General features: G+C 39.8%; 1 protein-coding gene across 3 annotated transcripts in view; it reads left to right on the top strand.

The window, feature by feature from the left end:
• phkb (phosphorylase kinase, beta) overlaps positions 1-24,016 on the top strand; it is a 190,984-nt gene that overhangs the window by 43,886 nt on the left and 123,082 nt on the right. For all 3 annotated transcript variants that reach the window (XM_028809644.2, XM_028809645.2, XM_028809646.2), the window contains 4 exons: positions 8,701-8,796; positions 10,607-10,804; positions 15,527-15,584; positions 17,981-18,058. In XM_028809644.2, coding sequence (XP_028665477.1) covers positions 8,701-8,796; positions 10,607-10,804; positions 15,527-15,584; positions 17,981-18,058 — 430 coding nt within the window. The remainder of the gene's footprint in view (positions 1-8,700; positions 8,797-10,606; positions 10,805-15,526; positions 15,585-17,980; positions 18,059-24,016) is intronic.

The raw sequence follows: 24,016 nt of genomic DNA, 5'->3' as shown, positions 1-24,016 counted from the left end.
TGAAACTCTATATGTAAATAAAGCTCATTCTATCCGATTTTGTAACTTATGGGTTACAAGTAATTTGTTTACCAAATTATTCAGCTGCATTCAGATACTGGTAAGTTCATGTTATTTTCTGAATGTAAATATTTGTGAAGTTTCAAAGTAAGTCTTAATAATAATTAATTCTACCATTCAACTCCTCGTTTTTATTTTATTTTATTTGTCAAAATTGCATATTCATTTTAATAGTTGATATTCTTATTTATTTTATACATTTTTAAGTTTTTTTTTTACTTTAGCAAGCAGACTTATTTGGAATACCTTGTTCACAATGGTATGGTCTTTTGGCATTGTTGAAACCATTATTATGTGCTTGCTAAGCCATTAAACCAAGAGTTTTAGAGTAACTATTCTGAAAAATGAAGTGGTATAAAATATTTTTAAGGGATGTAAATATTGTTCAAACATAAACTTATACTTTAAAAGAGTATTTCCTGTTTTTGGTAGTGACCATTGTAGAATTTTATCTGAAACAGACAGCATGCATGCAGTAACTTTGAAACAAGAATCAGTTTAGTTAATACAGTAACTTGACATGTGTTTCCACATAATGTGAATAAAGAAACACACACACCGACGAATGTAATGTTAAAATTAAAAAAAAAAAAAAAAAAATATATATATATATATAAATATATATATATATATAAATACACATATAGATATAGAGATATATATATATATATAGATATATAGAGATATATATATGTGTGTGTGTGGGCGTGTGTGTGTGTGAGGGTGTCCCAAAATTCACCCAAGAAGTAGTTTTGATAGAGAACACAGGTTTTTAATTAAAAATTGTAAAATTTTAATTGATTCATAAAGTATACAGTATAGGGTTATGTATGGAATAGCATATCGGGTAAATGGCCTCCACGGCTTTGTTGGCACATACGCACTCTTTTGTCGAAATTTTCCTTGACTGTTTTGCATAAATGTGGCTGAATTTCGTTGATACAGCGCTCAATTTCCTCCTTCAAGGCGTGGGTGGTCGTGGGCTTGAATGCATAAACCTTAGACTTCAAAAAACCCCAAACAAAAAAGTCCAACGGCGTTAAATTGCATGATCTGGGCGGCCAATTCTGATCACCAAAACAGGAATTTTATGCCTATCAGGGTGCGCATAAAAGAGGCCGCCTCCCTCCAGTCATCAGCCGGAGTTGGGTGAAAGGGGACAAAGCTCGGAGGAGAGGAGTGGAGGTGATGAAGACAGGACTGTTGAGATATATAACATAGTGGCTGGGGGCGGTACCCAGCTGGGACACCCAGAAGAGGGACTACACCTCTTCTGGACCACGAGAGGGCAGTCGCCCTGGATGGTATGGGGACCACAGGAAAAGAGCTCAACCCTATAGGGGCCCGTGGTCACCGCCAGGGGGCGCCCGGGTGCCTGAAGAGCCCTGGCCCTCAGCACTTCCGCCACACCCGGAAGTGCTGGGAGGACGAACACTAGGGACACCCGGAGTGCTTCCGGGTGCGCAGCCGGTACTTCTGCCACACCAGGAAGGGCTGGCGGAAGCTCATCGGGAGGCACCTGGAGCACATCCGGGTGGGGATAAAAGGGGCCGCCTCCCTCCATTCAATGGCTGGAGTCGGGAATAGAGAAAGACAGAGTCTTGGAGGAGAGGAGTGGAGGCAGTCAGGAGAGGAGAAAGGCATTGTTGAGGGCCTGGACTTTGGGATGATTGGTGCTGCGGCACTGGGTGTTCACTGTGCTATACATATTATAAATAAATGTGTGTTGGGTGATAAAACGATGTCTACCTGTCTGTGTCCTGGCTGTATCCTACAATATATGTGCTGGGAGACATAGCAAACCTTCTGGCACTTATTGATGTGCCATGCTGGAGAAGTTGGACTACCTGTGCAACCTCTGTAGGATCGAGATATCGCCTCATGCTACCATTAGTGACACTGACTGTAGCCAAATGCAAAACTAGTGAAAAAACAGTCAGAAAAGATGAAGAGGGAAAAATGTCAGTGGCCTCCACCTGTTAAACCATTCCTGTTTTGGGGGTCATCTCATTTTTACCCCTCTAGTGCACCTGTTGTTAATTTCATTAACACCAAAGCAGCTGAAACTGATTAACAACCTCTTCTGCTACCTAAATGACCAGATCAACATCCCAGAAGTTTCATTGACTTGATGTTCTACTCTGATTAAAAAGTGTTCCTTGAATTTTTTTGAGCAGCGTCGTGGAGCACGATTGGCATTTGCCATAGAATACCAGAATTGGCAGGTCCACCACTGGCATCCTGTGCTTTTCACAGAAGAGAGCTGGTTCATCCTGAGCACATGTGACAGACGTGAAAGGGTCTGGAGAAGCCATGGAGAATGTTATGCTGTCTGTAACATTGTTCAACATGACCGGTTTGGTGGTGGGTCAGTGACGGTCTGTGGAGGCATATCCATGGAGGGACGCACAGACCTCTACAAGCTAGACAACGGCACCTTGAATGCCATTAGGTATGGGGATGAAATCCTTGGACCCACTGTCAGATGCTATGCTGGTACAGTGGGTCCTGGGTTCCTCCTAGTACATAACAATGCCTGGCCTCATGTGGTAAAAGTATGCAGGCAGTTCCTTGAGGATGAAGGAATTGATACCATTGACTGGCCCCCATGCTCACCTGACCTAAATCCAATAGAACACCTCTGGGACATTATGTTTTGGTCCATCTAATGCCGCCAGGTTGCACCTCAGACTGTCCAGGAGCTCAGTGATATGCTGGTCCAGATCTGGGTGGAGATCCCCCAGGACACCATGCATCATCTCAGGAGCATACCCCAACGTTGTCAGGCATGCATACAAGCACGTGGGGGCCATACAAACTACTGAGTACGATTTTGAGTTGCTGCAATGAAATTTTAGCAAAATGGACTTGCCTGCTGCATCATTTTCTCACTTTGATTTTCGGAGTATCTTTGAATTCAGCCCTCTGTAATTTGGTAATTTTCATTTCCATCAAATGATGTGGTATCCTTTCGTTCCTAACACATTACCCAGTCCGTATCAGTATAGATATAGCATTTTTGTTTTCAAAGTGTTCCTTTAATTTTTTCTGTAAGGAAACATAATTGAACTGACATGTTTATTAGGGGGCAGCATGGTGGCGCAGTGGTAGCACTGCTGCCTCGCAGTTAGGAGACCTGGGTTCGCTTCCCGGGTCCTCCCTGTGTGGAGTTTGCATGTTCTCCCCATGTCTACGTGGGTTTCCTCCGGGCGCTCCGGTTTCCTCCCACAGTCCAAAGACGTGCAGGTTAGGTGGATTGGCAATTCTAAATTGGCCCTACTGCATGCTTGGTGTGTTTGTGTGTGTCCTGCAGTGGGTTGGCACCCTGCCCGGGATTGTTTCCTACCTTGTTCCCTGTGTTGGCTGGGATTGGCTCCAGCAGACCCCCGTGACCCTGTGTTCGGATTCAACGGGTTGGAAAGTGGATGGATGGATGTTTATTAGGACCTGTGTTGTTATACAACATTTTTATAACAAACAAAAAGTGTTTCATAGTGTGATATATAACACTGTGATCACTGCAAAGATGATGTTTTATACCATATGTTAAAGTGGATAATAAACTTGAGATATTAATAGCAGTTAGAAAAGAACCTCCTGGCTACTTTTCTGTGTACAGCTTGATTTAAAATTAAGTAAATGATAACTTATGTTAGAAGCAATGAAATTATTTCTTAGGTGCTTTTTGCTGCTAGTGATATCACAACATGAGAATTTTAGTATTCAATACCAATACCAGTGAAATTTTATGATCATTGAACCTTTCAATGCTGCAGCAAAAACGGAAATCCCATTCGATGGCTTTTTATTAAAGTACCTCTTATTGAAGTGAACAATATTGTGGCTTTTTCTGTTATACAATAGAAAATGTACACTGTGGGGTACATCCCGGACACAGACAGGTAGACATGATGATTTCACCACACACACGTTTATTTACAATAAGTAAGTGCACAATCCAGTGCCGCAGCACAAATCACCCCTTAAGTCCTGGCCTTTCTACACTGCCTTTCACTGTCTCTGGTCCGCCTCCACTCCTCTCCTCCGAGCTCTGTCCTCTTCCACCTGACTCCAGCCATTGAATGGAGGGAGGCGGCCCCTTTTATGCACACCCGGATGGGCTCCAGGTGCTTCCCGACACTCCCCTGTGTGGCGGAAGTGCCATCTGCGCACCCGGAAGGACTCCGGGTGTCCCCGATCCTCTTCCCCCCAGCACTTCCAGGTGTGGCGGAAGTGCTGAGGTTTTAGGGCTCCCAATGCATCGGGGCGCCCCCGCAGTGACCACGGGCCCCTACAGGGTTAGGCTTCCAAGCCCTGTACCCGTGGTCCCCAACACAACCAGGGCGGTCGCCCCCTTGTGGTCTGGAGGAGGCACAAGCCCTCCTCCGGTCCTCCTGGGCGTCCCAGCTGGGTACCATCCCCAGCCACGTGCCACAGTGCCCCACCACCAGCAAAAACATGTCGGTCTAAGCGACACATCCCGCGAGGGCAGCTCATCCCTGAAGTGGGTCCTACTACTTTTCCAGGGTCCAATCCGGCACCCTAGAACTTGCTTCTTCGGCACCCCCTCCGAGGTTTTTGTGCCCCTTTGGTTTGCACCGCTCGTGCCTCCGTAGCCTCCGCCAGCTGTGGTAATGCCCCATCGCCAGCGAAGAGTCCTTCGGTGAAGCGGCCTGTCCCGGGAGGGCAGGTCCCAAACGAAGCAGGTCCTACTGCCCATCGGGGTTCCGGTCCTGGAACTAAAATAGAGAGAGGGGCAGAAGCACTACCTGGACGCTACCATCTGGTGTCCCTCTGTGCCACGCACTGGCAGCGATCTCCCTTCCTACCGGCACCCCACGACTTGCCTGTTCGGCACCCCCTCCGCGGGTTCCATGCCATCCGATCGAAACCAACGGGTCCACTCGCACTGTCGTCTCCTCCACTGACTTTGAGGCTTCCCTCTGCCTCCGCAGAGGACGGCCGTTCTCCGGACGTGAGCGACCTACCTCACATCCTCCCTTATCGGAGGAACTGGCATTCTTCCCTCGATTCCTCCTGTTTCTCTGGGACGGCGTGACGGTCTGAGTCTCCTTATTGCAGAGAAAAAGACCCCTTCCCGTCTGCGTCCCTGTAGAACGATGCGAGGCCGCTGCTGACTCGGGGCGTAGGGCGCTAGGACCTGGGGCACACAACCGCCCATGTCCTGCCAGCCCTCTCGCTGTCTCTCCCCTCGTCACGCACACAGCTCTCAGCGTCGTCTCGACTGTCAGAGATCCCCCTACTTTGTTCCGTTCACGAGGTTCATGGGCCTTTTCAGTGGGACCTCCCTTATTCTTTACGGGGACGGCTTCACTTACCTTCCCCACCGCATCCATCCGGCTGAAGATTCCAGCATCACGCCGATCCGCCCACTGTCGCAGCGTCATCACGGACGCGACCGCCTTCAGCTCCAGCTCCTTCAGTCCTCTACGGAGGACGCTTATCACCTGTAATAGCAACTCACCGGGCTGGAGGCACTCCTCCAGCTCACGTAGAGCTGCCGGCAAGCACAAAGGGTCAGCCGACAGTTGCCTTACCTGACAGTCAGGCACATCCGCAGGCTGCCCTCTGAGGGGCCTTTCCTCCGGCCCAGTCGGGACCTTCCTCGGCACGAAACAGACATTCCTTGGTCCCACTTCCAACCAGTCATCAGCAGGCACGCAAGACACACCGTCCAGTCCCTTGCCTATCTCGGGGCGGGACTTCCAGTCCGCGGCCATTTTGGCTCTTTTCCTCCTGGTGCGGTGGCATGCTGGCTCTTTGGGTTGCAGCGTCTCCTTCTCAGTTGCTCCTCCTGCTGCTGCCACGTCTGTGTCGATGAAAGCCCGAGGATCGGCATGCTGCTGACGCAGATCCGGGCAGTCCCTGCCTACAACACAGAATGTAAGTCCGACCCCGCAGGGCTGACCGTCGCTGGGCAGGGCACTTACCTCCCTGGTCCCGTCTCTCCAAGGAGCCTTCCTCACCGTGCTGCCATCCTGGACGTCCTCAGTGTCAGTGCACCTGTTGGAGCCCACTGCATTCCAGCAAAGCCTGTGATCGTTTCCCCGCACCAGGGGTATATGGCCCTTTTGTGGACCAGTGGCGGTCCATGGGATGAATCGCTCCCCTGGGGTTGTGCGTGCGCCGCTTCCGTGGCGCATGTGTGGGCTTGCTTACCTGCTGTTCCGGACTGCCCACAAAATTCTTTTTTTGGGGCTCCTGCCTTGAACCAGGCAGAGAGTCCCATTTGGGATGCCATTGTGGGGTACAGCCCAGACACAGACAGGTAGACCTGATGATTTCACCACACACACATTTATTTACAATAAGTAAGTGCACAATCCAGTGCCGCAGCACCAATCACCCCTTAAGTCCTGGCCTTTTCACACTGCCTTTCACTGTCTCTGGTCTGCCTCCACTACTCTCCTCCGAGCTCTGTCCTCTTCCACCCGACTCCAGCCATCGAATGGAGGGAGGCGGCCCCTTTTATGCACACCTGGATGGGCTCCAGGTGCTTCCCGACACTCCTCTGCCGACACTCCCCTCAGTGGCGGAAGTGCCGGCTGCGCACCCGGAAGGACTCCGGGTGTCCCCGATCCTCTTCCCCCCCCGCCCCCCAGCACTTCTGGGTGTGGCGGGAGTACTGAGGTCCAGGGCTCCCAAGGCATTGGGGTGCCCCCTGGTGGTGACCACGGGCCCCTACAGGGTTGGGCTTCCAAGCCCTGCACCCATGGTCCCCAACACAACCAGGGTGGTCGCCCCCTCATGGTCTGGAGGAGGCACAAGCCCTCCTCCGGTCCTCCTGTGCGTCCCGGCTGGGTACCACCCCCAGCCGCGTGCCACAACACATACTAACAGTAACAACAACTTTAAAATACTGGTATATCCATGAAGTAGTTACCCAAGTATTATTTAACTACACACATATTGGCATTCATAAAAATCCAAATACAGTTCAGGGCTTCAACTTTAATATATGGCAGATGTGAGAATTTCCCTGACCATAACAAGAAATAGGGACATTATAATCTTGGGGGGATTTCGGCATAGGGTTCATAAAAAAAATGATATATCATGAACTACCTGAATTATCTTGACATGTGCCCATTCCAAGTTTATTCTGACATTTTCTGTCTAGTAACTAAAAAAAATACTACATAAAGTTGATGCAAAATATAATCATTGAAACTTTATAATATCTAGACCTTTGAATTTGTGAATTCCAAGAAAATTCAAGATATATCCGTTTAAACCAACTCTTTAAAGCGGCTTTTGTAATAACATGCTTTGAAAGTTTGGTTTATCAGTCATCGAATCTGTTTAGTATGTAGCATTCGCTGTTGTAAGATATTACTAAAGTGTAATATTTAACAGATTAGTCAAATTAAATTTCAAATGCTTTGTCTTCTTTTTTTAAACATTTGTCCCAACTTTAAAGTTTCCTGTGTAAAATCAAACTTGACAGTTTTTCATGAATCTGTTATTTCAGAACTGCTGTTAAACAGCTTTGTTTTGAGGTTTTCAAGGTTTCTTATATCAGTGATCCAGTCTTCTTGTTGCTTATGTCTGTGTGCTCATTCAAAATTAGAAAATTACATTGGCTATCATTAGCTGTATGCAAAAAATGTATAACTGTGAGACCACAAATATCATTTATATGATGTGTGCTTTCATTTATGGGTTATATGGGTTTATTTAACAATGAAGTATATGCTGTTTTATACTGTATGTCTTGCTGTTTATTTTGGCAATTACGTGCCTCTGTTAACACAGTACATGTTTTATTAATAATGAAGTATCACTTCTCCTTTGAAGCATGAAACACTAAATATATTTTATTTTGGCATCAACAAATGGAGGAACTCTTGCCATTGCTGCTGTAGTCAAGTTAAATAGCTACTTCATTTTGTTCTTTTGTCGATGTTTGCTTTCTGCAACTGTTGTTTGGACTGGCATTTTTATATGTAGTTTATTACTGTAGTTTTTCTCATGTATTATTGTGCTTTCTAAAGTAATCAATCTACAGACAGTCGTGCAAAACGCGCAGTATCAATTTCCTTGGAACAACCAATACAATAAAAAAGCTGGTACTGTTACATTTTCAGATCTTTGGTACCAAATTATTACCAATATATTGGTTCTTGTGACATCCCTAGTCACTGTATATACTCATAGTTTTTGTTGTTTATTCAAACACTTAATGAAAATTAAGCTTTTGCGCCATATTTTTTCAAACTGTACTATAATTATAAATACTTTATTATACTGTGTTGTGCTGTGTTAGAAATTAAATGCTAGAGTAACTTTTACTATTTATCAAACACATGAAGGATAAAACCTCAATCTTTGATTTCAAGCCCATTAAAATCAAAACTGTCATTATGATTTATCCAGTTATTTGATAAAGTTAATAAATTGATACATTTTTCTTCATTAAAAAGGGAACAATTTGTTTTATACTTGTTGGTATGTTGTATTTATAATATATTGTTGAAATTTCCACAAATTACATGCCTCCTAATCAAAGATTCTTGCATTACTCTGCTATTGTTGTTTCATTTTACTACATTTAAACTGTACACGTATATGCTGCTTTTATATTGCTCCCCATTCAAAAGTTTAATATTTTGCTTATAGGGCTGCTCCTGGTCAGTTATTTTTGTAGATCTCGATGCCCACAACAGAAACAGACAGACACTTTGTTCATTGCTTCCAAGAGAATCACGATCACATGTAAGTAAATTATATAAATACTGAAATAAAACTGTTTGTTTATATATATATATATATATATATATATATATATATTTGTGAGGACAGTGAGATTTTTCACATTGTGTTGAATTATCCTTATCCATCAGAATTTGCCTCTTTGTACAACATATGCACTGATCTTAGTTTGTTTTCATTAAAATTGTAAATTAAATAGAGAACAATATATTTGTTTAAATACAATGTGATATGGAAAAAATATTATTGAATGATTTGCTGCAGCACATCATGAAGACTGCATCAGATTGCAGTTGATTTTCTGTTTTCTGTGTTATGATCTTTACTTTCAAAAGTACCTTTTAAAAGGTAAATGTATTCTATTTTGGAGGTTCAGGTTCATTTGAAGAAAGGAAATGGGGTTAATGCTTGCTCCATGACTCATTTGGTCCAACTTGTAGGGATATTTCCTTTCCCCATACCACAAGGTTTATGGGTTTCATTTAACAAAATAGAATTTTAATATAACTATTTATATTGGAAACCTGATGCAGATGCGAGTATAAAAGGTGTATATTGAGATTAAATATGGGATTCATGATTTTTCCTCCCCTTAGGGGCTCCATGCTATGGAGTGGTAACTTGCTGAGTGGTTGTGTAGATAGGGGCCCCAATGCACTGCTTTGCCCAGGGGCCTATAATGCTGTTAAGACTGCCTTGTTTATAAGACATGCAGAAATGTCATATTATTATGCAAACATTCAAATTGTTACAACATTGGTCAATACTTTTATCAATTTGAAAGTAATAATATGGTCAGTAATACAGTCCTACTCATAACAGATTTATAAGCCAACAGATAAAGCATGCACATGTTACAGTTCATCAAATGTCTGCTGAAATTTGTCTGAGGACGCCAACCATAGTTACACTGCTTAATAACTGTAGTTTAAATGGATGTGAAAATAGGAATGATCAAGTTATTTAACTTTTTTTAGTGATTTTTAGGGAAGGACTTATTGTACAGTTGTTAACTTTTCACACCATTTATAGATAATATAAAATATTTTTAAATCAAATCAAATAAGGAATTATGATTATCTAGCTTTATTTTGTAAAGCTGCAGAGTTTATTAGATAGATAGATATTTTTCCCAGGAAGGATATACACAAGAATTACTGTATTGGTGTAGGAATAAAGCAGAGCCAGTAGCATTTCTTGACATACAATTTGTTAGCTAAAAGTACTCAATGATAGTTTTTCAGACAGACGATATGCAGTATTGTTCATAATGGCCATCTTCGTTCTTCCCTCTGCTACCTACTTCCAGTAGGTCGAGTGTGTGTGTCCCATAATTGAGCCTGTCTTCATAATCAGCTGATTGACTTCATGGGCATAGTTCAACAGATTAGCACTTTCAACTTGTATTTGCATCTTTCAAGTGAACTACTATCCCATCTTCGATTATTTAGAATGAAGATTAGTACTGCAATGAATTAAAAAAAGAATGTTCTGAAATCTTAAAAAGAGAAAGCAACAGCTGAGGTTAAAGCGGACATAAACCCCTTGTGGAAAACTATTATTCATCTAATTGCAGAATTCCACCATCCATCGTGAACAGAACATGCAAATCCTCACAGACAATGATACAGTTTGCGTTTTAACCTACGATTTTATACCAGAGCCAAAACCATGAACAAGGATAGTATACTGGCTGAAATATTTGGGAAAGCTAATAAAAATTATGTTTATTATTGTATTCTGTAAATGTGGTAATTATTTGTGTAAATGCAAAGTAATGCCACTAAAATTATTTTTTTTAATTTTTTTTCAGAATACAGATTCTTCTCTTTTATCATGTATTGGATATCCTGCTTTTGCTGTAGATGATGATGCACTGTACAATCAGACTTTAGACAAAATTGTTCGGAAGCTGAAGGGAAAATATGGATTCAAACGATTCCTTCGAGATGGCTACAGAACTGCTCGGGAAGATAAAAACAGGCGGTATTACAAACCTGCTGAAATTAAGGTATTGTTAGTTTGTATCTTTTTTTCTAGAATTTGAGATTCAATATGCAACTCCTCCATAAAATAATTTTCCTATAAAATGATAAAAATGATATTATAAAACAATGAAAATATACAATATGAAAACATAAGTGCAATGTACATATACATGCATACAACTTTTAAAAATCACTAGTGCCCAAAATCGTCATTCTTATTACTTAAGTCATACCTTTTTGGGTAAGAAAAATTGTGTATGTACAGAATATATAATATACCTTTACATTGAAATTATGAATTGGTGATGCCTCTATTATTCTTCAGTAAAATTAAAATATTTGATAATGGCAGTCATAGATTCCAAAGACCAGTAAAAGTGTAGCTGATCATGGTGTAGGGTATCTGTGGATGCCTTAATGTAAAAGTTTTCAGTCTATGGTTTTGGGATCTTAAGTGCTCCTGTATTCAGTGAAGAGCACTATAGAAAAATCTGAATTGGCAATTCAGGGTTAACAACATACGTCTGAACATGGCAGAAAGTATTGATGTAGGCCATGCCAGTCAAGTGGCCCTCTTCTATTTTTCCTGAAGGTCCTAAGAACCTTCTTGTAACCTTTATTGTCAGAATCATTCAACTGTTTCATCTGCACAGCATGTGAATATTATAATGTGTCAGGCTGACCAACAGACTGCAAGAAAAAGAGTGTTTCAGTACTTTTAAAACTTGTTTATTTTCAAATATTTGCAAATATCTTCTTGAAAAATATTGTTGGTGTTTTAGGACTGTCATACAAGTACCTACTGGTAACCATAATCTAATCTTCTCTGGTTTTCTATCTTGTTATGATGAGTTCAGTTATGAATCTATATTGGTAGTCCAAATGTATGCAGATGTACAAACCTAATCATTTGCATGCCTGGCTGCAGTGATCACCAGTAAAATTTCTAAAGCAAAGTGGAACACAGTTTAATGTAATTTAATCAGCCTCCACCTAAAGCTAGCAGCATTTACAACAAATGCAATTATTGTCAGATTTCAGTTGCCAAGTGTTTGTTCCATAATCTAATTTAATCAAAGTCATGATGCATTTAGTTCTAGTAAACTTTAAGAGAACCTTATTCCCTTGTTGAGTAATGGCAAAATATATTAGATTATTGCCAATAAAGGTCATAGTCAATAAACATTAATATTTGACTTGAAATAATAAAAACTCCTTTCTTTAAAATTGCAAGGTACTATGTAGCCTTTTCTTTTTTTTTCTTTTTGCTTGTTTTTTTAAGTATGATTTCTTCAGTTTTTAATATTGTCTCTGTTTTTAATTAAATTGATTTTGAATTATTTTGATGCTGACTATTATTTACCAGGCTATTATCCTATTAAGTATTATTGTTTTGACCATTAACCATTTCAATATGTGCACTAGTTTACTTTTAAAACAGTACTTACACAAGGTTCTTTATCTAATGGCTATAATAATAAATGTACAGTGCATCCAGAAAGTATTCACAGCACATCACTTTTTCCACATTTTGTTATTATTCCAAAATGGATTAAATTAATTTTTTTCCTCAGAATTCTACACACAACACCCCATAATGACAACGTGAAAAAAGGTTACTTGAGGTTTTTGCAAATTTATTAAAAATAAAAAAACTGAGAAATCACATGTACATAAATATTCACAGCCTTTACCATGAAGCTCAAAATTGAGCTCAGGTGCATCCTGTTTCCCCTGATCATCCTTGAGATGTTTCTGCAGCTTAATTGGAGTCCACCTGTGGTAAATTCAGTTGATTGGACATGATTTGGAAAGGCACACACCTGTCTATAAAAGGTCCCACAGTTGACAGTTCATGTCAGAGCACAAACCAAGCATGAAGTCAAAGGAATTGTCTGTAGACCTCCGAGACAGGATTGTCTCAAGGCACAAATCTGGGGACGGTTACAGAAAAATTTCTGCTGCTTTGAAGGTCCCAGTGAGCACAGTGGCCTCCATCATCCGTAAGTGGAAGAAGTTCGAAACCACCAGGACTCTTCCTAGAGCTGGCCGGCCATCTAAACTGAGCTATCGGGGGAGAAAGGCCTTAGTCAGGGAGGTAACCAAGAACCCAATGGTCACTCTGTCAGAGCTCCAGAGGTCCTCTGTGGAGAGAGAGAAGAACCTTCCAGAAGGACAACCATCTCTGCAGCAATCCACCAATCAGGCCTGTATGGTAGAGTGGCCAGACAGAAGCCACTCCTTAGTAAAAGGCACATGGCAGCCCGCCTGGATTTTGTCAAAAGGCACCTGAAGGACTCTCAGACCATGAGAAAGAAAATTCTTTGGTCTGATGAGACAAAGATTAAACTCTTTGGTGTGAATGCCAGGAGTCACGTTTGGAGGAAACCTGGCACCATCCCTACAGTGAAGCATGTTGGTGGCAGCATCATGCTGTGGGGATGTTTTTTGGTGGCAGGGACTGGGAGACTAGTCAGGATAAAGGGAAAGATGACTGCAGCAATGTACAGAGACATCCTGGATGAAAACCTGCTCCAGAGCACTCTTGACCTCAGACTAGGGCGAAGGTTCATCTTTCAGCAGGACAACGACCCTAAGTACACAGCCAAGATATCAAAGGAGTCGCTTCAGGACAACTCTATGAATGTCCTTGAGTGGCCCAGCCAGAGCCCACACTTGAATCCGATTGAACATCTCTGGAGAGATTTTAAAATGGCTGTGCACCGACGCTTCCCATCCAACCTGATGGAGCTTGAGAGGTGCTGCAAAGAGGAATGGGCGAAACTGGCCAAGTATAGGTGTGCCAAGCTTGTGGCATCATATTCAAAAAGACTTGAGGCTGGAATTGCTGCCAAAGGTGCATCGACAAAGTATTGAGCAAAGGCTGTGAATAGTTATGTAATGTGATTTCTTAGTTTTTTTATTTTTAATAAATTTGCAAAAACCTCAAGTAAACTTTTTTCACATTGTCATTATGGGGTTTTGTGTGTAGAATTCTGAGGAAAAAAAATGAATTTAATCCATTTTGGAATAAGGCTGTAACATAACAAAATATGGAAAAAGTGATGCGCTGTGAATACTTTCCAGATGCACTGTAACATAAAGCATTGCTCTATGTCAAAAATGGCTCTACAAACAAGAGTGATAAGATACTATACAAAGTAGCATTTTTAAGTATTAAATAGTTTTATATTAAATACGCAAAGTAAGATTACATTTTAACATTGTGTAGCAAATTCAAACCAGTTAAGTGGTTTAGTGAGTAAACTTGAGTCAAATATACCTTCCGCTATCTTCGTTTTAATTGCATGAAGTATGTGTTTTTACTGGCTACGTAGTGTGAAGGTGTGCGTTGGCTCCATGCTCCTTGAGCTGTCGGGGATCCTCTTAAACCCTCCTCCATCGATACCGTAACTGAGGTGAACATGGCAGACCAGGACACATACATTATAGACAAGAGCTAGGTGTAACATTTAACAAAATGCTTTTATTAAAACTCCAAAAACAGTGTTCAAACAAATAGTGCACTGTCAAATCTTCAATAAATAAATAATCCCTAAAATCAAAGTGTTGATGGAAGTTGAAACAAGTCCAATAAATAGTCCATAAAAATTAGATTTAAACATGGCAAGAATCTATAAAATCACAGTCCCCAGTTCTTCCCGTTAAAACAGATGTCTCCCCTTTCTATAACCTTCTGTCTCAATTATTTTCCAGTTCTTTCATTCTGTCCTGTTTTCTTCCTTCTCTGATCATTCCCGTCTCGCACCAGCTCTCAGTTATATCGATCTGTGGTTGCAGTGCCTCAGTCGCGAATGACAGAAAGACAATGGAGCAATCAAGACAGACCACACCCTCATATTTAGGTGTGCTCCATCTCAAATATCCCACCAACCTCCCGCAGCTGTGCAATCACACACACCCACAAAGATTGAACCAGCTATTTATTTATTTATTTATTTTATTTATTTAAAAACTGACCTCTACTGCTCAGCCGCAGACCCACTGTTCCACACATAGCTATGCAGTAATATGTCATTTAACAGAAAAGATGTGTTCCAGAACTTTAGTTCATTATAAGCAATTTTATAATTGGAGGTGGATTTATCATAGGAAGAATATCAATACATACTGTAATGACATCTAGGGGTGTCGCTGAGCTGCTGCCTTCTGCTCTCTCCTTTATTGACCACACTCCAACACATACTATAGTTATATTAATATAATCATATGTGTGAAATAATTAAGCACTTGCATATGATAACTTACTTTTCTACAGTACACACAGTATCAACAACTATTCTGTGTGTGAAAGTTGCACAGTCTCTACTGGTACTTAAAACATTCTATGGCACATACAGAGGTTTATGTCTGCTTCATTATAAAGGCGCTTCATTCTCACATAAGATTTACAGTATTAACTTGGTTAATAAATTTATTTTTTGATCAACACATTTTTTATACTATTCTTTGCATTATTCGGTACATTTTAATATTTTATTGAATATTATAGCACACATTAAAAGTTATATATAAAAAAAGTAACACTTGTATATAAAAACAAACTTTTTTTTTTAACCCAAAGCCCTCATAACCTCCTAATTACATGTGTGAATTTATGCATGGATTTGATAACACTACATCTGTCAGTTTATTATTCCATTTTCTAGCTTACATATCCAATTCAAAGCTGCTGTTTATTAAGAGATTTTAAATATATTTGTTTTATTTGTTTTTTTCTGAAGCTATTTGATGGAATCGAGTGTGAATTTCCATTGTTTTTTATCTTCATGATTATAGATGGTAAGTATGACTTTATATGTTAAATACATCTATTTCATAGTGTGTTAAGTTTGTCAAACGTTGGAGCATTTTTGTGATATTTACTTGCAGGGTTTTTCTCTTTTTGCTAGATTGGGTTACCTTCATATGACATCTAGAAGTACCACTTCTTATTCAGTACCACTCTAGGTACACAATAAAGGTAAAGGTACACAATACAGTGACTCATATTACAGCCACATACAAGCCAGTATTACTGTCAGAGGAGATTAAAGGCATATTACCGACGCACACGCCTGTATTACCACCAGAGAAAGTTAAAGGTATATTACGGACGTACAAGCCAGCGGACATACTAGACAGTATTACTGTCACAGAAAATTAAAGACACAGAATACACGGCGGCAGCCCACAAAGAACGGTCAGCTCAGCAAGTAAACATCAACAAAAGAAAGGCTGAAAGAAATAAAAATAAGACCAACAAAAAGAATGAGGTCAAAGTCCCTTGCCATTTAATATAGACTTTTCCTACTAATGTTTATGCAGTACTGTTCTAGCGCCCGTTATTGTAACGGGCTAAATGACTAGTATATATATATAATATACACACACATAGTATAGGTAAAATTCCATTACAACGTATATCTTTACAATGAAATTTTCATTACAACGAAGTATTTTTATGGTCCTGACAGTTTCCCCATATGACATGAGTCTATAGAAATCTTGTTACTATGAAATACATTCAGCAGATACTTTCATTACAACAAAGTGCCCAAAAGACCTTGAAATGCCTGAATGAATCATCCACAAAGCAGTTATTTTTGTGGACACAGCTCAGTTGTGCACAACGGTCCCCAAATAGAAACACTGTAATTTTTTTTACTTTTTTCTTCGAACTTTCCTCGTACTGTTTTTTTTTTTTTCTTTCTTTTTTTTTTTTTTTGCTGTTTTTGTTTTTGTTGGTTTTCAATGACACCTTTTCCTTATTGCTTGTCAACATTTGAAAAACATCCATTGGAATTTAACGCATTGTCACCCTCCTATTGAAACGACAGACACAAAAAAAACGATAACAGTTCATATTAGAAAAACATTTTTTTAAATTTTTGCAGCTCAATTGCGGCAAAAAGAAAAAAGACATTACCAGTGAATTCGGAATTTCACCATCAACACTGTCAACTTTCTTGAAAGACCAAGCAAAAGAAGAAGAAAAATCTCTGGTTGCAAATGTATACGAAGTGCTACATTTGAAGATGTCGAAAAAGCCGTTTTTATGTGGTTAAGTGATGCTCGTTCAAGAAACATTCCTATTAATGTGGCACTCATACAAGAAAATGTGAGGTTTCTAAACTCTCTTTGGCCCTCCCACAACTGGACAACACGCTGAAGAGCATCCTGAAGTGCGATCACCGTGTCAGTGGAAGACTGTTTATCTGTTGCCGAGGCAACAGAAGGCTCACAGCTCTGCTGCGTCTCTCCATCAAAGCAAACTCGATGGGTGATGCAAGGAACATTGTAAATGCAGGGCACAGTATAACTTGACCACTAACCTGGCCACAACCCAGCCTGACTGCTGTGTCTGTGTATAGGAGAGTGGCAGATCACACTAAAATAAATAACCTTGTTGTTCCTGTTTCAAGCTGAATAAAGCTGGCTTTGCTAAATTACTGAGACTAAGCCTCGTGTTTTGGGGTGCAAGACAGACTTATAGCACGACCCTGATCTTTTAGGATTCGCTTCCGTGGCGCCTCACTGCACCGTATTTGGGCATCATTTGCACCCTGATAGTGTATTATCGCAAGTAAATGCAGAGAAAAATTCTCGTCAGCACAACTTATAGACAGGTAGATTAAAATTAACGCGAAAGAAGCTATTGAAATGATTGCAAATGCCTGGACGCAAGTGAAAGAAAGCACTATAGTGACAAATACAGAATCTCATTACAATGAAACATTTTTTAGGTCCCTGGCAGTTCGTTGTAACGGAATTTTACCTGTATGTATATTTTATCGTTTTTCCATGAGCTCTGTCATTTCCTGTGCTGTGGTTTGTACAAATTACCAGTGTTGCTAGTCACATGGTTTGCAACCTATGATTTTACAACTGTCCTATAAAAAGATGGCAGCGAGTATAACCTAACATCTAGAGTTTGAAATATTAAATTAAGAAAAGAGTCTCAAAAAATGAATTTGCAAACTCTGAGATTTTCAACTTTTCATTCAATTTCTGGTATTTTCTTTTAGGTGTTCTGTTATTTCTGACTATTGTTATTGACTTTTGATTGTTTTGACAATTCAGTAAAATTTTTCCTTTTAAACTTGTTTGCATCACCCCAGCTCCAAATGTATTTCTTTACAGTTTAAAAGCTTATAAATTTGAATTCAAAACAATCTAATAGTGAGTAAATGTTTCAGGAGTTTTCCGTGGACATTCAGAGCAAGTGAAGGAGTATGAAGGATTACTGGATGCTGTTATTTTTCGTTCAAGTGAAGGTATGATTATTATTTATTGTGCTTCTCAAATGTTTAATGGTTTAAAATAACTTTTGGTATACTTTAAGTATATGCTATAACATTCTCGTGATTAGAATTTAAAATGAGGGCATTAATAATGTGTATATACTGTATGTACACGTGTTATGTGTGTATTTTTATGTGTATATTGTGAGAAGTCAAGCAAAAGGACACCTTTTATTGGCTAACTAAAAAGATTACAATATGCAAGCTTTCGGGGCAACTCTGGCCCCTTCTTCAGGCAAAATGTAATACAGGAACTGGAGTTCCCTGTGTTTATACAGTATACATACTGGGACAAGTCACAACATTGGTAAATCTTAAATGTAAAAAATTAATAGACCTCTTCAGGCTAAGATTCATTTAGCAAGAGAGGAGAACAATGTATGGTCAAGATTTTTGGGTAAGATAACTGTCCAACAAAGTCTTTTGAAGTTTCTGATGAGTTTTTCCATACGTTTTATATACTTAGTATTATATGTAATATTTAATCACAAGTGTCTACCTAAATGTATTGTCTTTAACAGTTTACAGTTCAAGAAATAGTTATGTGCTAAAAAGGAGTTATGAATATTACACTGTTGTATACCAGCATAGCCAAATGTCCTAAAATGGCTCTTGGAAAAGTGAATATTCCTATCTTCTTCTTTTAAACAGAAATAGACATTTTTGAGTTTTCTTGTTGCCATCTCAATTAACGATAAACAGCTTTAGAAAGAAATGCAAGTCAGTTCACAGTACACTAGATCTAACTTACTTGCAGAGATATGCTGATAAATGCCTTTCACTTGTCCTCTGAACACCTGAAAATCACAAGATGAATAATTGCTTCATTTAATTGCCTAGTGAAAGTGGAAAGTCCATCAACCTTACAACATTAAATTTCTTTCATTGCATGGATAAAGTGACAGTAAGGGAAAGAAGTAGACTTGTATGTAAATGATCATTAACCAAGCAGATTTATTTTGGAATTTATGTATATTTATATACATATCTACTTACATTCTCAAACCTGCCACTTTTCGGTAATAACATAACAGTAGAAGATATGTATGGAAGTGCCACAAGTTTGATGCAGGTGATTATTTATTTATTTATTTATTTATTTATTTTGAAAAAAAGGCAAGACACACACACCATACACAGGTTCTCGTTTTTGACACTTTTACCACATTATGAAGTTATTCCAGAAACTGATTAGTGCATGCTTTGAGTGCGAAATAATGTTACCAATCAGATGACGTATAATGATTTAACTTGTCTCACACATTTTTAAGAGTGATGAAATGATAACGAGATTAATCGCTTTAATAGAGTTCTGCACAGTCACAATAAATGAATAGAGGCTTTGCATTCATTCTTCAATTTTAATTAGCACATTTGTCCATTTTCTAACTGGTGAATGCAGTTCAGGATCACACAGTGACCTCAGACCACATCCACAGTTATGCATATAAGACTGACAGTGCTAACAACAAGAAAACATCGAGGCAAGACTCTAAACAAAGTGACTCAGACAGAAGAAGAAGAGAGCTTTCAAAAATAAGGACCAGGCAGATTGTTCAGAACGAACTTAAGGTTAGACTAAGACAGGCTCAGCAGTTCTGCAGGAAGAAGATGCAGTACAAGTTGCAGCAAAATAACATCAGGGAAGTGTGGGATGGTATGAAGACAATCACAGCCTATAAGCAAAGGAACAGCTGTACAGCAGAAGACCAGGCGAAGAACGCAAGCTCAATCTCTTCTACAACCAGTTTGACTTCCCTGTTCCCGTGATAACTCCCACTAACTCACTGGCCACCACCCCACCCCTAAGCTGCTAGCATAGATCATGCATCTCTCTCCCCCCCACCAACATAGCTATCATGTCAGAAAATTCTAGCACCGCCACCTGCTTTCCCCCTACCTGAACGGCATATCAGACTGTAATCGGTAGCACAAGAGCTACACATAGGACTATTCTTTTCCTTTCCTCTTCACCCTGTATACATTGGACTTTAGTTACAACTTGGGGACATGCCAGATGCAGTAGTTTCTCAGATGACAGTGCTAATGTGCAGTGTGACTTTGTTGGATGGTGTCAGTCCAAGCAACTGCTGTTGAACATTTCCAAAACCAAGGGGATTGTTGTTGACTACTGTAGGTCTAGACTACCACTGAGATGTGTCTTCATTGAAGGGCTGAATGTGGAGTGGGTCAAGTCCTATAAATACCTTGGAGTGGAGTTGCATAACAGGCTGGACTGGTCAGAGAACACAAAGGTTCTGTTCAGGAGGGGTTAAAACAGTCTTTGTTTTCTGAGGAGGCTGGGCTCCTTTAACATATGTAAGAAACTCCTGCAGATGTTCTATCAGTCGGTGGTTGCCTGCACTCTCTTCTACGCTGTGGTGTGCTAAGGGGGGTAGTTTGAAGAAGAGAGATGCTGAGTGTATTGCTGATCAGGTGAGCAGGATCTGTGATTGGTATAGAAATGGACTCTCTGGTGACATTTGCAGACAGGTGGACACTATGCAAGCTGCTGTCTATTATGGACAATGAACATCACCCACTGCACACCACCATAATTAAGCAAAGGAGTTTGTTTAGTTGTAGGTTGCTGTCACAGAACTGCATTAGAGACAGATACAAAAGATTTCTTGTCCCCAGAGCCATTAGGCTCTTTAACTCTTCCCAGTAGGGGTGGGGATGGTTGAATTCTGGTCCTGATTCTACTTCTCTGCTCATTAGCTGTATTAGCTGTATTAGCTATGCGCAACATCTGATATCTTACTTCTTGGTCACTACTGTATAATCTGTTCAGAACGTGTCACTTTAAACATGTTACCATGTGAGCTTATTTTATTTTAATGTTAATGTCACATTAGTATCTGTCACTTTAATATTATGTGCCACCTGTCAGTTTTGTTGTATAGTATTATTTGCACAATTTACACTCTGTTATTTACTTTGGTATTATTTACTTTGGTAGTATAGTATTATTTAACTCCTATTGCGCTGGCATTATTGTATACCATAGCTTGGGATTGCATTTTTGTGTAGTATTTGTTATTTGTATAGTGTGTACATAAATATTTGTATTTAACTTGGTATAATTCCTGGCTACTGATACTTAAATTTCTCTCGATATCAATAAAGTATCTATCTCTCTATCTTCAAGAAAGCACCAAATCAGTGGTTCAGCAATCTCTCAGATACACTACCACCTTTGAAGACACAGTCTGAGATGTGTGACCATCCATGCTTAACTTGCAAAGTATTCAACACATGGACGATTCTATTCATTGTGACCTTTATAGATACCTACATTAGTAATACATTTTCATTCTTTGAATATTTACATCTCAAGTGGATTCTTCTAGAATTATACTGCTTTTGGTAATTTAAGTAAAAGGTTCCTGGCAGGTTTCCTAATGTTCCATCAGTATTGGTGGTAGAACAACAATGAAGATGTGTGCAGCATTTCTACCCCTTATCACTTTGTTTTATAAAGCTCACCCCTCAATAATTTGACATAGCACTGTCTGAATTAAAGATAAGGAATGGAACTTAGACATGACAAGACAGAGTTCTAATCAGTTGTGCAAAGCAAGGTGTAATTCAACAAAAGAATCATCTGCACACACTTATCTTGACTCAGGTAATCAAAAATATACCTTGGCACAACATTAAATGTAAGCAATATTGTCATGCATATGCCTGGCTTGGTCACATGATTTTATATGCTGGGTAAAAGTCTCTGCCTACCTGTTAGACCAGGGGTCTGCAACCTTCACTATCAAAAGAGCCATTTTGCCCCCTCTTCCTCCAAAGAAAAATAGTCTGGAGCCGCAAAACATAACACAGCTTATAAACTTTTAAAAGTTTTAATCTTTTTTTAGATTTTACATGTTACAACCACGGAATACAACAAACAGAAGTGCAGTGTGCATGTGTAGGCCTACTTTGAAATAAATTTAACTGAACTCTGCAGGCCTATTTGAGTCCTTCCTATACCTGTATAAAATTAAAATAAAAACTAGCCCACTTTAATATAAATAAAACATTTAGCTGTAGCTTAGCAGCTTTAAAAAAGTAAACATAAAATTCCATTTCAGTGTGCTCTCATCCTCTTCAGGTTTCCCTCTCAGCCAGCAATCAGCTGAAGCACCTGAACATACAAAAAAACCTACATCAGCTCCGGGTCTGAAATAAAATTTTTTTTTTTTTTTTTTTTAAATATTAGCCTATTAAATGCTATTGTTCTCACCTGTTTAATGTGACTTCTGTTTCTGAAGTTCGCTACAGATCATCTCTAGCACTTTGAGCTACTTTTTGTATGAAAATGTGCTATATAAATAAATGTTGTTGTTGTTCTATGTCGGGGCTATACGATGTGACTTTGACCTTCACACAGGACTGCAGGCTCATGTGTGAGGTGGGAGAGATAGTTGGACTTTATGAAGTTCATGCTTGAGAAAACTTGCTCACATAAGTATGTTGAGCCAAAGATGGACAGGACTCCAAATGCATATTTTTTCATGTTCATATATGTTTCAGGAATGGCACTCCATGTATTGAAAACAAGTTTGTCGGGTTTGGGGAGGTTTTCAATATCAGTCCATTTGTGCTCTTTAGCGAGAGTAGCCTTCTGACGGGCAACTTCTTCAAGATCCGCTGTCGGGCATTTGAACTTGGACACCCATAAATCTTTATCCGCTATGCGGCCAGTTCAATTTCTAGATCGGGCTTACTTACTCCTGTGAATGCGGATGTGTTCAGCAGGGATGGGTCGATGTCCAGGGAAGGAGAGAGTGTTTTTTTTCTTTCTGAACTCACTGAATCTTTCTCTAAATGCAGCTTGCATTGCAATAATTGTACGGTGGAAATAATCACAATTTATGTGAATGTTCACTGCTTTGAACTCTCTCAGGGAGGGGAAGTGAGAGAGTGTACCTTTCTGTACATCTCTGGCAAACACTGTCATCATGCGCTCAAACACCAAAACATCCTACGCCAAAACATTTAAAGTCAGAGAATAGATGCTCTGATATTTTTATGAACGATTCTTTCATGTATTCTCCGTCTGTGAACGGCTTACCCCCCCTTACGATCTCTTGAGCTGCCACAAAACTAGCAGCTGTAGTTGATTGTGGAGAAGTGATCCACTTTTTGAAAGTATGTTTGCTCTGTTCAGCTTTCCGTTGCAGTTCCGAAATTGCTCTCTTTCGCTCATCTTCACTTGGGTATTTTTCAGTGAATGCTGAGTGCTTGTTTCGAAAATGTCTTTCAACGTTACATTTTTTGTTGTTCGATAATTTATCGCCACATATTAAGCACACCGGTAAGCCAACGTCGTTGGCGGTGAAGGCAAATGCTTCTGTCCATGCAGAATTAAACTCTCTGTTCTCTTCTGGGATTTTTCATTTTTGGGATTTATTCATGGTTAGTGCAGGGGTCGCACACTCTAGAAGCCACCTGCAGGTAAAGGCAAGGGCTATAGACGTAGATGTGACGCATATTTTAGTTGACAAATTATAAATAAAAAATAAAAATAAAAATTAGATGTTAAAGTGTATAACAGTAGTAGTAGTAAATAAACATTATATATATTACATATATTATATACAAATTAAATTAAGAAATTGCCGTTATTCATTTTCATGTTTTTTTTTTTGTCAAGGCCAAAAGGAGCCATTACAAGGAGGCTGAAGAGCCGCATGCGGCTCCAGAGCCGCGGGTTGCCGACCCCTGTGTTAGACAGTATTGGAACCCTGTCCACTTACAGCAGTATTCAAAGTATTACTGTTAGGAATGATATTGCATAATGAAAAATCTGTTTAGACCTCCTATATCATGTTCCTTGCTTGACACCTGATTTTATTTCATTGTATAAATCTTAATCCACCTAATATAACACAGTGGACAGAGAATGGCTCTGTCTTTTTGAAATGAGAAAAA

This window comes from Erpetoichthys calabaricus, chromosome 9 (genome assembly GCF_900747795.2).
Source record: "Erpetoichthys calabaricus chromosome 9, fErpCal1.3, whole genome shotgun sequence".
Classification (NCBI taxonomy): Eukaryota; Metazoa; Chordata; class Cladistia; order Polypteriformes; family Polypteridae; genus Erpetoichthys; species Erpetoichthys calabaricus.
The sequence above is the reverse complement of the archived record's forward strand: the minus strand, read 5'-3'. Positions and strand labels throughout refer to the sequence as shown.